Below are 16,909 nucleotides of genomic sequence, written 5' to 3' on the forward strand. Positions count from 1 at the left end.
TGGTCCAAGCAGCTGGTAGTTGATTCCATGGTCGTGGCGGCGGCCACCAAGAGGGAACTGGCAGAAGATAGTTCCACTGTTCATCCCCCGAACAGGGAGTCTTGGGCTGTGGACAGACTGGGGAAGCGGGCCTACGCTTCAGCGACCTTTGCCATTCGGTTACTGAATTATCTGGCACACTTTACTCACCTCCAAAGAGACTTAATCTCAGAAATGTCTGCCTCTTTGTTGGGGGTACTGCCTGAGGAGGTGCGTGATACTGTTGCCTCTCAGCTAGCTACCCTGGAATCCATCTCGAACTCCTTGATGCACTTGATCTTTCACACTACCGAGGAGGCAGCTCAAGCAGCCACATCAGGCATCATCATTAGACCGCATGCTTGGATGCGTTTGTGTGACTTTGCATACCCTTTTAAATCTTCCTTTGTCAACGTGCCTGTTGACGAAGCTGCCCTTTTTGGTCCCAAAGTCAGAGACACACTATCACCTAGTGAGAAGGCCGGAAAGACCTTGTCTGCTGTGGGCATATGTTTTTCCACCCCCCACCCCCACCCCCGAGATCCTACTCCAGGAACCAGAGGGGAGGAAAATTGTGGTTCAAAAAGTCCCAAGGATCTTTTCGTGACACTTGTGATGAGCAATCCCCGTGGGGCAGAGGGGGCAACTCATCCAGAAAACACCCCTTTCAGGGCAGAGGGAGTCCGTGCAGCCAGGGTGCTAGAGATTCTTTCTCCTGTTGACTCTTCCAGTGCTCCTGAACAGTGGCCTGATTGCTTTCCTCTGGAAGCAGTCGGGGGTCAATTTTCCCTGCACCCACAGGTCTGGCAGCTCATAATGGATGCGTGGGTGCCGTGATTAATATCCAGAGGCTATCATATCTCATTCGATCTTACTCCTAAACCCATAAAATGAATCTCCGATGTCCAACCTAGTCAGAGGGAGGCTGCAGCCTTAGAAATCGAAATGCTGCTAAGAAAGAGTCATCCAGCCAGTCCTACCAGACCAGGGAGGATCAGGGTTTTACTTAAGGTTCTTTTTAGTGCCAAAAAAGACAGGAGACTGGAGACCAATCCTGGATCTTAGCTTACTAAACAAATTCATAAAACCTCAAAAATTCCAGATGGTCACGGTACAGTCCATCCTCCCCTTTCTGGGGAAGGGCAAACTGGATGTGCTCTATAGATCTCCAGGACGCATATTACCACATAAAGATGGACAAATGCTCCCAGAGATTTCTTCACTTCCAGCTAGGGGCCAATCACTATCAATTCAGGGTACTGCCCTTTGATCTCTCGGCAGCCCCCAGAGTGTTCACCAAATGTTTGGTAGTCGTAGTAGCTCATCTCCGACTAGAAGGATTCCGGGTGTTTCCATATTTAGATTATTGGCTCCTTACCGCCACGACCAGGAATCTTCTCATTCTCAGTTTCTTACACTCAAGACCTTGCTCTTCGCCTAGGTATAATGATCAACCTGAACAAATCACAAATGTCTCCAACAAGAGCACTGGAATTCATTGGAGCGATCATCGATGCAATGACCTGTCAAGCTTCCCTTCCTCCTTACAGGCTCTCAAAAGTAAGAAGCCAGATTCAAATCCTCCTTCCACAGATATTTGTACCAGCACGTCTTGTACTTCAGCTATTGGGATCTGTGGCAGCAACCATTACCTTAGTTCCACTGGCAAGGTTGCACATGAAACTAGTACAGTGGCTCCTTTCATCACAATGGTCAATCTTAACCCACCCACTCGACCACATGATACACCTTACAAACCTTTGCAAGAAAGAAATGCTTTGGTGGATGAAGCCAGAATCAAATCTTTGGTGTCAACTATTCCAGCCCAGGACCACAGTGACCACAGATGCTTCCCTGTGGGGGGGGGGGGCATTTCCAGGGAAAGACCATCCAAGGCACCTGGTCCCCCATAAAGGCCAATTTGCACATAAATGTCCTGGAATTGAGGGCAGTTCTCTTAGCCTTGCAGGCGTTCCACACATCCCTTCCTTCCGGGACCATTGCAATTCAATCAGACAACATGTCTGTCATCTGTTACATCAACAAACAAGGCGAAACCAGGTCTTACCCCCTGTGTCGGGAAGCCATGAGAATTTGGCATTGGGCGATGGCTTCCAACCACTTTCTCATAGCAATGCACATTCCCGGGAGTTCCAGTCTTATTGCGGACAATCTGAGCAGGAACATTTTGATGCCTCAGAAGTGGTCCCTCAGTCCTTTAATAGCGGATCAGATCTTCTGCCATTGGGACAGACCTTGCTGCAACCTGTTTGCTTCGCCCCTAAACAACAAATACAGAATCTATTTTGCCCTGCCCCCTCTCAGGGGGAGTCACTGAGGGATGCTCTGAAGCACGATTGGCCCCTGGGTCTGCTGTATGCCTTTCTCCCATTTCCTCTCAGCCAGAAATTCCTTCCGAAAGCTCAAAGTTTGAGAAGCAGAGTGATCCTCATTGCCCCTTATTGGCCCCGTCAAGTCTGGTTCCCTTACCCTATGGCCTCATCTGACTCTCAGCCCATGGATCCTGGATCAGTCCAAAGCTCTGCTGTCTCATCCTCAGGGACTGATTCACCCCAATCTCCACAGCCTCAGGCTCACAGCTTGGTTTCTCCACTTCCGATAATTGCCAGGCTACCTGTTATCTCATCCCCTGTTCGCAAGATTCTTCTGGCTTCACACAAACCTTCCACCAGAAAAATTTATTCTAGTAAGTGAACTAGGTTCTCTAGATGGGCCAAAGAACATAACATAGACCCCTTTTCCGTATATATTCAGAAGATCCTACAATACCTAACTACCCTATTACATGCAGGAGCTTCAGCATCGACAATTTCTGTGGATTTAGCAGCTGTTGCAGATTTTCACAATGGAATTGACAATTCTTCTGTTATGTCACACTGACTGTGTAAAACCTTCATGAAAGGAGTATTACATATTAAACCTCCGGTCAAGCCTCCTATAGAGCCATGGGACTTGTCTCTGATGCTTCAGTCATTAACTAGTCCTCACTTCGAACCCTCTAACTCCTGTGATATAAAATTTTTGTCTTGGAAAACTATACTTCTAGTAGCCCTTACCTCAGTGAGAAGACTATCTGAGTTGCAGGCCTCGAGTGCAAGAGACCTTACTTGATTTTTCATAGGGAAAGAGTGTCCCTACATACTGACCCCTCCTTTTTGCCCAAGGTCATTTCTGTTTTTTCCATTAATCAATCTATTGACCTACCGGTTTTCTTTCCTCATCATTCAAATACAGGGGAATACTTTCTGCATACCCTCGATGTTCATAGGCAACTTTGTTTCTACTTCGACAAAAGTAAATCTTTCAGAAAAACGGATCAATTGTTTGTTGCCTTTGCAGGACCCAGATTAGGTAAGCCTCTTTCCAAAATAACTTTTTGGCTCAGAAATGTCATTACTTTCATCTACCATCAGAACAAAGTGTCCCTACCTTCCAGAATAAGGCTCACTCTACTAGATCGATGGCTACTTCAGTGGCTTTTCATTCCAGAGCCTCTATGGATGATATCTGTGCAGCAGCCACTTGGGCAAGACCTCATACCTTTATCACTCATTACAAATTGGATTTGGCCTCCAAGGGATGAGCATCTTTTGGTTCTATGGTGCTCGGGAATGTCCTTCCTTAGGGCCACCCAGGACTCAAGTAACTGAGGACTCGGTCCTAACAGTAAGGAATGAGTAAAGATTTACAACATCAGATAAAGAAGTTATAGTTATGTTTTACCATAACGTTCCATCTGTGTTGTAGATATTTAATCATTCATTACTTCCCACCCTCCTTCCCCCTGCCTGGACTCCTGGTGGACTTTAGGATTTCCTTATCAGTTAAGGTATTTCCTCAGACAGAGCCTCCTACTGTCACTTTTATTACTTCCATACTATAATGGCGGGCAAACCCGATCTGAAGAGACTATGAGAGGGGCATTGTGGGTAGGTCTTAGCTGAGAGTTTTTGGCTGGCTCGAGCTTGGCAACGGCCGTGTCAGTTCCAAGGATGGAACTGAAGTCCTAACAGTAATGAGTAAGTAAAGTTCTACAACACAGATGGAACGTTATGGTAAGACATGGCTTCTTTTTACACAACTGTACTTTCTTCAGTATTTGCATGGGTTAGCCGCTTGCCTTTCTCACTCTTCTTTAAAAAATAATCTGTCTGCCATTTCTGCCTGGCTTCCTTTGGATCCTCTCTTTCTTCTTTATCCCAAGTGAAGCAGTTTCTGAAAGAACTTTTACATATTCATCCACCTAGGAAGCGGGTGGCTGCACTGTGGGATGTTGACCTTTTTTTTTTGGGAAAAGCTTGCACTTTTTCCTTTTGAACCAACTCACAATGCTGATTTGAAGTTCTTTCTCCCGTGTTTTGATAGGGTAGGGATGCCTGTCTTCCCCTCTTCTCCTGGAACATTTTTCTTAGCAGGGCTCTTGCCTCCTTGACTTTTAGGACAAGAAAACTCTGTTTTTTGGTGCACGTGTCTGCTTTTATACTGGCTCACCCTTGAACTCTAACAGACTTATAGGTGCTTGGAAGGTGCTGTAAAGCCTTGGAAGCTGTCTACATTATCCAATCTTTTGTAGGATGTGTCCCATATAGTTTAAGCCACTGAAACAGTTATCTTTACGAACATCTGTTATGGTATGTTTACTTGCACAACTGTACATTTTTGTCATAATTCTGTTCTGCTGCATGGTCTACACTAGTTGTTAGTCATTGCCATGTCTGTTTATAAGATAACTCCTCCATACTTCATGGGCCCTGCTCAATCAAGGTCTTGCTTAGTTAAAAGTTTGATTTTGGTGCCATATGCCTTTGCTAGGTCCCCTCATGTTATCTGATGAGACCATTGCTGGTTGTTTTAAGGGCCTTTTTAAAACTGTCAGACAAGGTATCAGTTGCTTATTTTGACAATGACTTCTGGAATTAGCAGTGTCCCCTGAGTTGACCTCCTTCAGGAATATTCCTGGAGTTTCATTTTTTTTAGAACTGTTGTAAACCCATGCTACTTATTTTGTAGGTTACATTTCAAAATATTTTGTTTTCTTTCTAAACTGTATAATGCATAGATGTTGAGCATTTTAATACTTTAAATAAAATCTGTATTTTTTGGGGGGGGGGGGGTGGTTGGGAAGTTTAAATGTGTTTCACATTTCTCTTGGCCAGTGTCATGCAATCGCATTTAGAATATGAAACTTGCCTGCTGTTGCAACACTAGTGTCCATCAAGGGACAGCCTGGCAAATGAAAGTCCTTATCGCACCACCAGCGGAGAGCTAGCTAACTCTTCTTGAGTCGCTTGATCCTCACACCTGTATCTGATCTAACACCTGCTGTCACCCAGAGAGAAATATAGGTGTGCTTCTGAGGTGAACTCCTGTACATTTGGTCCGGAAAGCACATAAGCTGACTGATATCATTACTTTCCCTTGAGGATACTAAGGATGATGTCATTAAAGAATAGCTAGCAATTATGAAATGTAGCTTCTGTAAAAAAATAAATATATTTCTAGATACTAAAAAGCATTACAGTATGCTATAGCGTTACTGTTTGTGCTGTAATGTAGAGGCAGGGAAATCTGACTCCTGGAGATGTATACATCACTTCAGACTGCCCTGTATGTACTTACTGTACTCTACCATATGTTGTAATCCACAGCTTTTTCCTACAGTGCTAAGCTCCTTTCAGCCTATCCGGTTCCTTTTTCATATTTTGCTTGTCACATGAACTTAACATATTTTGCAATCTGTTTTTGTTTTTCCTGTCTTTATACTGCAAATCAGCAGTTTTACCATCATCTTGCACCACAGTGCACCCACTGACACCCCTTCTTCATATCAGTACACATCACTCTCCATTTTGGTTCTTTGACACTTTGTGTTGTATGAAAGAAAGTAGTTACACTGATGCCACAATTAAGTGGCCAAAGATATGTTAATACTGGGTAGAAAACTATGAAAAGCTTGCATTTACTTAGCTGTGCTTCTCTCTCTGTCTCCCTTTCTTTTAGCTGTGCATTTGTAACCTTTGAGAAGATGGAGTCTGCTGATCAAGCCATTGCAGAGGTAAAAGCTCTCTTTTGTCATGAGCATTAATAACTGTCAGGGATCAGGTCTAAAGATTAAATATACAACACTAATGCATATTTATAATCTTTAACAACCTTATTATAGTTGGACAGTAAAGGGACTCTAACAGCTTCAATGTTTATATACGTTCTAATTCCTGATTTTTGTCTTTTTCCTATGGTACTTTGTGTTTTGCAATCTTGGCTTGACAAAAAAGAATAGGCTTCTCCTTTATAATTTGTCTTTTGTTACTTTCTTGTCTGTGATTAGTTACTGTAAGAGAATATCTAAAAACACTGTGAAACTAAAGACCATTTCCTAAACATTGAAGTATTTATGTGTTAAATTGTTAAATTTACCTAATTTGTTCTTCATAAAATAATAGTCAACATTTGATTCTCAGTCCTCACAGGAGATGAGGGTACATTCACTGCTTCTATAAACTGAGCTTGCATAAAGCACATGGTTGTCTTTTAACTTTCCTTTTGCAAATATGGTGCTGCTGAAAATGTTACTGAATAGACTTAATTTGTGAGTTTTGGCAGAACTGACCGAAGAGGAGCAGAGTGGGTTTTGAATGAAAGGATAAGAATTTCAGGTACCTAGTGATGTGTCTGGGTTGCAACTTTCTGAGAAAAAAACTTGTAGTGTTGGTAATATGGTAAGTGAAAATAAGATTTGTGAAGTGGCTTATACGTATAATGCACTACAGATTTTGAGGAAGAGGATGTGGTAAAGATGTGAACTAGGTACAATTAACTCGGGCTTGCAGGAAAGGCAGCAGTGGTAAAATGAGAGATTTTTTCCCCCCTCATGTTTTTCTGTGTTTTTGGTCCAGCTGCCTGCTGAACTTCAGTTCCCTCCTGGCCAGTTAACCCATTCATTCTTCATCCCTGGGGTGAGGATTAATCACGAGGGGCAATTAGGCAAGCAGCCATTAAGGGTGGTTCAAATATATTTTTTTCATGTCTTATGTCCTCTAAGCTTGGCTTGTGAGGGAAGGTGGCATGCAATTAGTTGACTGTGCTTACCCTAACTCACTTCTGCTGAGAGACATACCAGCAAGCAACCATACCCTCCTGTCTATGTATCTGAAATGCCTCTGATTTTGGCTCACACCTTTGCTCTGTCATTCCTAATCCCCCTCCTAAAACGGATGATTGTGGGGGAAAAGATAGTGAGTTACACTTAATAGTTTTGTTATAATCATAATTAGAAGTATAGACTTGCTTTATTTCAGAAAACGTGTTACAACTTGTCAAGATAATAGTACTAATATTTTAAAAAGTGTCTGTGGTTATTGCTGAATATTTCTGGATTTATCCCTGATTCTTGAGGTAAGAGGTTGAGAGCTATGCTTCCATCCTCAAGCATGGATAGTGGGTTCCCTAGTGTCCACCAGAGAAATTTCACCACCTGAGTGCTTGCTGAGTGCCCACCCCCATCCTTCCTGCCATGAGAAGGAGTGGGCCATGCGCTTTCACTTCTCTCCCTTTCTGCCCTTGCACTTCTGGTGTCAGGGCTGCTAAGTGAACCTCTGTTGTCTATGTGGCAGTTTGGGCTTCATTCTTCAGTGCCACAGAGCCAGGTGGTCAAATAAGAGATAATAAAGGCAAACCATTTATTTATTTTGATTTAAGACACATTTTAATTATTACGTAAAGCATTGAAAGAAAAATACAGAAAGTGGTAATGTTATATTGAACATGAAATAGCCAGTTATATGCCTGGATAGCGTGTGTGTGTGTGTGTGTGTGTGTGTGTGTGTGTGTGTGTGTGTGTGTGTGTGTGTGTGTGTGTAGGGGGGACTAACAAATTTTAGGGTGTATGTATATTGTACATAATGGATGGTTAATGTGAAAGGCTAAAAACGGTAAAGTAAGGAAATTGGAGAATGAAAAAGCTGAAGCCCATAGAAAAGAGACGGTCCCACAGTGTGCATCCTACCATCTGTCTCGGGCACTTCATCTCCCATCACCTCTAGCTTCCTCAATTGTTCTGGCTTTATGCCCAGGTTTCTGTACCATACAGTAGTACTAGTTGCGCCACTGTTTTGTACACCTTACTTTTTAGCTTTTTTTGGCATTCTTCTGTCATATACTACTACTACCAATTGCAGAAGCATGGAGAGATGGAACAAAAGTTAGAGGAAGATGGGCATAGAGGAGATTCAATTTTGGAAAAATGAGAGATTAGTAGTGAGAAAAAGGGTAATGGATAACCTGAGATAAGAAGTATAACTTTGTGAGGCAGCAAATCCGGGGGAGGAAATGGTGTCCTTGAAGAAGATAAACGAAAGGCTTGGCCTAAAAACAGAAGGATTTTTTTTTCTGGCAGCATTTCATCATTTCCAAGGGAAATGGTATGTAGAAGAACTGGTTAAGAAGGGGAGATGGAAAGGTTGAAAGATATGCAGGGCAGTAGCAGGTAACACTGGAAGATGAGTAGTGGAGATGATGCAACAGTTCTGGAATAGGGTACTGCTAGAAGTAGAGGAATGAGAGAAGATATAGAAGAATGAAAGAATTACATGATTTTGAAGGAAATCATTTTGGGGGCACCTGCAGCTTGATTCATAGATGGTATCTGTCACCAGTCAGTTTTAAGAAGGAGATGGAGCAAATGGTTGTTGGAGATCTGAAGAAGATGATTGGAGAATAGTTTTATTTCATTTGATTTAGAAAGGTAATAATGCATTGAAAGGTTGGAAGAGCAGAGAAGGAGTAGAATAGGAAGGAGAAGACAAGACCGTTTGGAGTATGTATTGTGAACATACATGACAGAAAGGAGAGAAAGAGAGAGGTTGAAGGGAGAAACAGTCAGAAAAGTGAGAAAAGAGAATGTATGGAACTGGGTAATGAACTAGAAACTAGAGTGAACCACAGTAGTGGCAGTTGGAGGAGAGTAAGGCATATTGGGAAGGATATCACAACAGGAGGATGAGGAGAAATTTTATAGTGACTGAAAAGTTGTTATAGTAAGATTCATAATCATCAACCCCTTTTGTCTCATTTTTCTACATGGGGTCAGGGTGTTGTCAACTATCACCATCTGTCTGTATTCAAAGCCACACTCCTGCCTACTTTGACACTCATACGTGACTGTAGCAAGTCTTTTCTCACAAAATCCAACCACGTGTTTGTGGGCTGTCCCGTTTCCTCTTGCCTTAGTCCTGCATATCCCATATCTTCTTCACCAGATTGTCTTCTGCTTTTCTACAAATGTGCCTGAACCATCATACTCTGTTTTCTTTGACCTTTTCTGCAATTAAAGCTGCTTTTGCTTCTGATCTTACATCCTCATTTTTTGTCGGTCCCACAGTATGCTTCCTACCACCTGTCCTGGGCAGTTCATCTCCATCACTTCTAGCTTCCTCCATTGTTCTGCCTTTACTGCCCAGGTTTCTGTACCATACAGTAGCACTAGTCATGCCACTGTTTTGTACACCTTACTTTTCTGCTTCTTTGGCATTCTTATGTCATATACTACACCTGACACACTGTGTTGGCTGCAGCCCCACTGATTCGAGCTTTGACCTCCTCATTCAGACTTCCCTTCTCCTCCACCACCCTGCCCAGATATTTGAAGCTGCTAACCTGTTCCACTATTTCCCATTCTATCTCTGTTCTCAGCTTCTTGTTTCACTTATTTGCTGTTATTACCACTGTCCTGTCTGTACTCAGTTTCATCCCATGTGCCTTCAGTTTTGTATTCCAGTCCCCTATTCTTTGCTGAAGTTCTTCCTCAGAGTCTGCCTCTAATGCCACATTATCTGCATACAGCAACTTTGTTAATCTGTCCCCTCTAGCCTGTTTGCGAACATAGTCCTTCAGTGGTATAAGCAGCAGTGGGCTCAGAGCTGAACCCTGGTGTACACCCACTCCCAGTGGGAACCACTGTGTGTGACTGAATACTGTTCGTACTTGAGTCATTGGGTCTTTGTACATAGCTTGCAATAATTCTACCAGTGTATCTGGGACTTCGAACCACCACAGGACTGCACAAATCAGCTTTCTTGGGACCTTGCCATATGCTTTTTCCAAGTCTAGGCATGCCCAGTTGGACTGTTTTCTCATCTCTATCTTCTTAACTGTCTGTCTCACTGCAAACATCCGGTCAGTTGTGCTACATCCTAATCTGAATCGATACTGGTCATCTCCCATCTTACTTTCTACTACTGTGTATTCATTTATCATTCTTCTTCTCCAGAACTTTCATGCAGAATGTGACAGGAGTTTGATACCTCTGTAATGACCACAGTTGCGTATGTCCCCTTTGTTCGTGAATACTAGTACTAGTATGCTTATTCTCCAGTCATCTGGGATACACCTTTCACTCCACACTGCTATGAGTACCCTCAAGATCTGTTTCTCCCTTATCTCACCCCGCATCTTTACCATATATGATGTGACTCATCTGAGCCTGCTGCTTTCCTTGACTTCATTTTCCTTAGTGTTGTTCATACTTTTATGGTAGGTTCCTCCTCTTTTCTCATTCTAAGCTGTTTCTGGGGCAGTACAGCTTCTGTTTTTTTTTTTTTTTCCCATTCAGCAGCTGCTGGAAGTACTCCTTCCATCTGCCTTTGATGTCCTGTGCACTGGTAAGCAAGTTGCTGCTGGCATCCCTTATGAAGGGTGTCAGACAATCTTCTCTAGCTTTCTATCTTTGCCTTGCAACATAGTATAGTTTTTTTGTGCCATCTACTGTGTGCCTCTGATGCCTTGTTCTTTGTTATTGCATCTCCTTTCTTAGCCTCTTTCTTAATCATGCAGTATTCCTTCCTTACCTGGAACATCTTTTTTATCTCCCACTTTTTCCTGCACTGCTCCTTTCTTTTGACTTGCTGGACTTTTGCATTCCACCCCCAGCTTTCTTTATATACTATATTTACATTCCTGGCTTAGCCACATATCTGTTCTGTAGTCCTCTCACATGCTTTTTTCAGTCATTGCCATTTTTCTTCATCTCTACCTTTTTCCTCTTCTTGAGGTGATAGAGGCCTGATTAATTCCTTAAACTGTTGTGCTTTCTCTGCTGTCAACTTCCAGGTCTTTGACCTGGTCTGTGTTAAACTTAGAGCCTTCTCTGACCGCTGCTTGCACCTTATTGTGGCAACTAGTGGTTTGTGCTGTGGGCCAGCTGTTTCACTGGGGATGACTGATTCTTCCCTAGTGCCCTTTCCTTAGTAAGAGAAAGTCTACCTGATTTGCATGTTGGCCACTCTTGTTTGTGACCTTGCAACTGTGAATCATGAATTGGCTATTATCAAGCCATTTGCCAGACAGAAGTCTAGAATGGCCTCTCCTTTATTTCTGTTGCCCCACCCATGTGGGTCCAGGTAGTCGTCATAACCTGTTCTGCCTGTCCCGATATGTGCATTCGAATCTCCTATTATCAGTGCCAGTTTATGCTGTCTTGCCTTAGCTAGTAGGTCTTTGTAACTGCTGTTTGAATGCACTCTTTTCTTCATTATCACTACCCTGCTGTGGGGCACAGGCTGAGATTATGAATAGTGCCCTATCATTAGCCTGGAGTCTGATTGCCATGAGTCTGCCACTAATTCTGATGAAATCCCTCACTGTCTTCTGAACCCTCTCCCTGACCACAATTCCTACACCACTTCTAGCTTGTCCTACTCTTGAGTAGCAATATCTGGATCCCAAGCCAAGTGACTTTGTTGCAGTACTCTTCCATCTTGTCTCCTGGTGGCATATGATGTCCAGCCTCCTCCTTACCATCATGTCATCAACTTCAAAGCTGTGCCCTGTCAGTGAACCTCCAGTGAGTGTAGCAGATGTCCTTCAAGGATGCATCTGCAGTTCTAACATATGGGTTGTCCTGCCTCAGGCAGCCCTTTGGTCGGCCGGATTCCAAAGTCTGGGTCTGGCCTCGGCTGATGTCGCACTTCACCCGACGTCATAGCTGCTGTTTATTGGGTATAAAGGCATCAGCCGACGCCATTTTCCTCAGTCTTTCTTGCCGCGCGGTGCCCGAAGCAGAAGCTGTTCGCAAGTGCCGGTCGGTCAGATCCAGAGATTTCTACTACCGAAGACTTCTAAAAAGCTAAGTACCCCGTTGGGGACTCTTTCTTGCCTCAGCCGATGTCAGACAAAGTAAATAATTATTTAACTTGTGGGAAACAAATACCTCATAAGGATTTCCACTCTTACTGCCTTCCTTGCTTAGGCCCAGACCACGACGTATCAGCTTGTCTAGCCTGTGCTTCCTTCAACCGACGGACTCTTAGACGCCGGTCGGAGTTTGCAGAGGAGTTTTTGGTCCCGCTTTTGCATACAAAATGCCGCCGGAGACTCCGACTACTCAATTAGCTAAAAGCGCAAGGAAAGGACCGACATTCGCCCGCGGTTTCGCTGAAACCACGGTTAGGCCAATCATGAATGTCTCGGTTTCGCTGAAAGCGAGCCCCTGGTTCTTCCTTCGGCCGAAAGCATGCTTCCGATAGCCGAGGCCTCACAGAGCATGGCTGAATCTGCTACTGAATTTACTGCTACAGAAGCAGCCACCCAGGATTTATCAGACACTATTCCTTTAGACATAACTACCCCTGCACGTGGGGCTGCTAGACCCCTGCTTCCATGTCTATCAAGGCTTTTGCCAGGGCTAAGGCAGCTAAATCTTCTAAGGCCTTGCCTGCCAAAACACCTTCACATAGGCCTACCTCTAGTTCCCAAATACTCAGCCTGGCTGAGGATCTCATTTCTTTGATCAGAGGATCCCAACCTCACCCAGACAGGGCCTCTCAGCCCCTCCAGACAAGAGGCCTAGGACTGAACCCCCGGAACCTGTCTCTACAGATTATTCCTCGGATGACTCAGACCTTTCAGACCCTCACGAAGGCCCATATTCTCCTTATGAGGATTCTGATGCAGAAGACTCCATTCCTTCTGCTTCTCCTCCAGAAGAATTTTCCTTTGGGGAAACCTTGCATGCTATGAGGGAACACTTCCAATGGCAGGGCCAGGATTTTTCAGATTCAAGGAAAAGGCTAAGGACTTTTTTATACTTACCACAGCATAGGCCTTTAGCCATTCCGCCAGTACTAACAGTTGTTGATGATGCATATAATGATGCCTGTACTGCTCCTGATTCTCTTCCCGCCCCTGCCAAGCCAGACAGATATTACAGGGTCCCGGACACACACTACCATTTGTATAAGGCTCCTGTTGCAGACCCTGAAACCATTTCACAGGGCCCTAAAGGTGTGGTAGCTGCCTCTGCCAAAAACCCTCTTCCCTCTGAAAGGGAATCTAGAGCATTAGAGAGATGGGGTAAAAAGGTTTATACTTCTGCTACTCTTTCGGCCAGGGCCTTGAACTGTCAATTTCACATGATTCAGTACCAGGAATTTTTGTTAGACCAGCTAAATAAAAAACTATCTTCTCCTGAACCTTTAGACCGCAAGTCCCTTCAGGATTTGGTACATAACTCTCAGCAGGTCAGTAACCATTTCTTAAAATGTGGCTATGATGCACTGGAGGCTTCCATTAGATCAGCAGTGACTGGAACAGTGATTCGAAGGCATGCCTGGTTAAAAGAACAATCCTTACCAGACCATGTTAAGTCAAAACTCCTAGATGCTCCCATGGAGAAACAAAGTTTGTTTGGCTCCCCTGCACAGGAAGTTCTAAAAAAGGTGGAAGAAAAAGCAAAATCTGTCCAAACAGTCAAGGATTTCTTACAGGTCCAACCTCCGAGGTTTAGCAGAAATTGGCCTTCGAAGAATTGGTCCTTTCCAGACAACTCCAGAGCGCAGAGAGGCAGAAATAGACGCCCAAGAGGCAGAGGTCAATCTAGGGGTGCCTACAGGGGACGTCAGTGGCAACCTACCAACCAGAGAAGTACTGCCACAGAATCAACTACAACCACTTCTACAGGGCAGACACAATGACTTGGCTCTAGTTCCGCCTACCAGGGAACAACTGGAAGCACCCTTGGGTGGAAAACTAGCCTTATTCTCCGACAACTGGCATTACATTACAGGAGACAAATGGACTTTACAAACAATAGACAAGGGCTACAGGTTTCACTTCCATACTCTACCAAAAAAGAGAGGAATGCCAAACCTACCACCAAGCCAAAAAACAGACGCTCTAAGAGAAATCAATACCTTACTGAGGATGAGAGCTATAGAAGAGGTGCCACCTATGGAACAAGGCCAAGGATTTTACTCCAGGCTTTTCCTTGTACCAAGAAAAGAAAATCAATGGAGACCTATTCTAGATTTGTCTGCACTGAACACATACCTCATTGTTCCAAAATTCAAAATGCTGACCCTCCAGCAACTTCTTCCCATGCTGGGCAAGGAGTCTTGGCTGGTGACTCTAGATCTCAAGGAGGCATACCTGCACGTCCCTATACGACCAGATTGCAGAAGACACCTCAGATTTCTTGCAGGATCAGAGCATTATCAATTCTCAGCATTGCCTTTTGGCTTATCTACTGCACCCAGAGTATTCACGAAATGCCTGGCATCAGTAATTGCTCATTGCAGACTTCAGGAATTCAGATTTACCCATACCTGGACGACTGCCTAATACAAGCGGACAACAAGGCAAAGTTAACAAAAGATTTGGAAAATGTCATACAACTGTTGCAAGCCTTGGGATACACAGTCAACATGCAAAAGTCAAGACTAGTACCATCCCAAAGGATAACATTCTTGGGTGCAGAATTAGACACATCAACTCAGATGGCTTTTCTCACAGAAGAAACACAAAAGCAACTACCAGTCTACTTCATGACATTAACAACACAAACTCAGCTTACTGCAAGGAAAGTCCTGCAAGCCCTGGGCTGCATGACATCCTGCATAATATTGGTTCCGCATGCCAGGCTGCATATGAGAAAGCTACAATGGTATCTAAGGAATGTATGGTCTCAACACAAGCACAGTCTAGAAGCCCAGATTCCAATAATTCCATGCCTGAAGCAAGAATTCCTGTGGTGGGCTCAGGCCTGTCAGTTGAACAGAGGCTTGCCTTTCCACAAACCACAGCCAAGCCAGACCATCACCACGGACGCCTCAGACCTAGGATGGGGGGCACACATGGTGGACAAGTGTATACAAGGCCTATGGACCCAAGACCAGCTGAATCTATACATAAATCTAAAGGAGATGCTGGCAGTGAAACATGCGATCCAGGCATTCAGACCACTCCTTCAACAGGGTCATCTGCTGATAAGGACGGACAATACCACAGTCATGTGGTACATCAACAAACAGGGAGGTACACATTCATATCCTCTATGCCGGATGGCAATGGACCTGTGGAATGTGGCCCTGAACCTCAACATTCAACTTCAGGCCAGATTTGTACCAGGAAAAGAAAATTCTCTAGCAGACACCTTAAGCAGAACTACCACGGATGCTCACGAATGGATGCTGCATCCAGATCTCTTCGAAGCCATAACAAAGAAATGGGGACTACCACAGATAGACCTGTTTGCCTCCCCACACAATCACCAATTGAAGAAATTCTGCACAAGAGCATACCACCCACTTGCTTGGAGGGTGGACTCCCTTTCCTTCAGCTGGAAAAACCTGACAGCATATGCATTTCCACCTCTTCCCTTGATGTACAAAGTTCTACTGAAGATCAGAGAGGATCAACCAAGGGTAATTCTGATAGCTCCAGACTGGCCGAGGCAACATTGGTACCCGCTACTGAGAAGCTTGTCTCGGACACACGCATGGCATCTACCTCTATGTCCCTTACTACTAACACAGGACAACTACAAGATCCTACATCCAAACTTGAAAACACTGCAGCTAGCTGCTTGGAATATTGCATAAAACAAAATAACCCAGGTTTATCTCAGAGGGTTAAGGACATTATCCTGGAGGCACGCAGACCCTCCACAAGGAAGACTTATTCAGCCAAGTGGAAAAGATACCTCATTTGGAGTGCAGCAAAGGGAGAAAATGTCTCATTGGCAAACATAGCACACATCCTGGAATATTTAGCAGAGCTGTTCCACAATGGCCTGTCTTACTCCTCCATTAAGATTCATGCATCAGCAATTTCAGCAGAATACAACATGGATCCTCCTGTCTTCTCTCATCCTCTACTCAGGCAGTTCTTGAGAGGAATCAAAAATGTAAAGCCTCCAAGGAAACCACCTTTACCTACATGGGATCTTAATTTTGTGCTGGAAAAGTTAACACTTCCCCCTTTTGAACCAGCAGCAACAGCAGAATTACAATTCTTGTCTTGGAAAACTGCTTTCCTACTAGCAATTACTTCAGCAAGAAGGGTATCTGAGTTACAGGCATTAATGGCAGTACAACCCTTCCTTATCTTCCATCAGGACAGAGTCTCTCTGAGAACCAACCCTACCTTTATGCCAAAAGTGGTCTCCAGAGTATCATTGAACCAAGCGATTCATTTACCTACATTCTTCCCCAACCCACAGAACAGGGGGGAAAGACTGCTACATACCTTGGATGTGCACAGACAATTACGCTACTATCTGGACAGAACTAAGACCAGCAGAAAAACTGACCAGCTTCTGGTAGCATATGCAACAGGAATGCAAGGAAAAGCAATTTCAAAACAGACAATCTCAAAATGGATAGGAAAATGCATTTGTTTTTGTCACTTTTCATGGAAAGACAACTCCTGATAATATCAGACCTCATTCCACAAGAGCTACAGCCACCACTACAGCTTTCCTATGAGGAGTGGCTACCAAAGACATTTTAGAAGCTGCTACTTGGAGCTCCGTGCATACATTTGCCAAGTATTACAATCTTCCCTTATACTCTAGATCCCGAGCAGGTTTTGCAACTGC

General features: G+C 44.0%; 1 protein-coding gene across 3 annotated transcripts in view; it reads left to right on the top strand.

The window, feature by feature from the left end:
- NELFE (negative elongation factor complex member E) overlaps positions 1-16,909 on the top strand; it is a 360,551-nt gene that overhangs the window by 261,908 nt on the left and 81,734 nt on the right. For all 3 annotated transcript variants that reach the window (XM_044083278.1, XM_044083277.1, XM_044083276.1), the window contains exon 9: positions 6,040-6,094. In XM_044083278.1, coding sequence (XP_043939213.1) covers positions 6,040-6,094 — 55 coding nt within the window. The remainder of the gene's footprint in view (positions 1-6,039; positions 6,095-16,909) is intronic.

The sequence above is a fragment of the Protopterus annectens genome, chromosome 9.part0, assembly GCF_019279795.1.
Source record: "Protopterus annectens isolate FY-2018-M chromosome 9.part0, PAN1.0, whole genome shotgun sequence".
Classification (NCBI taxonomy): Eukaryota; Metazoa; Chordata; order Ceratodontiformes; family Protopteridae; genus Protopterus; species Protopterus annectens.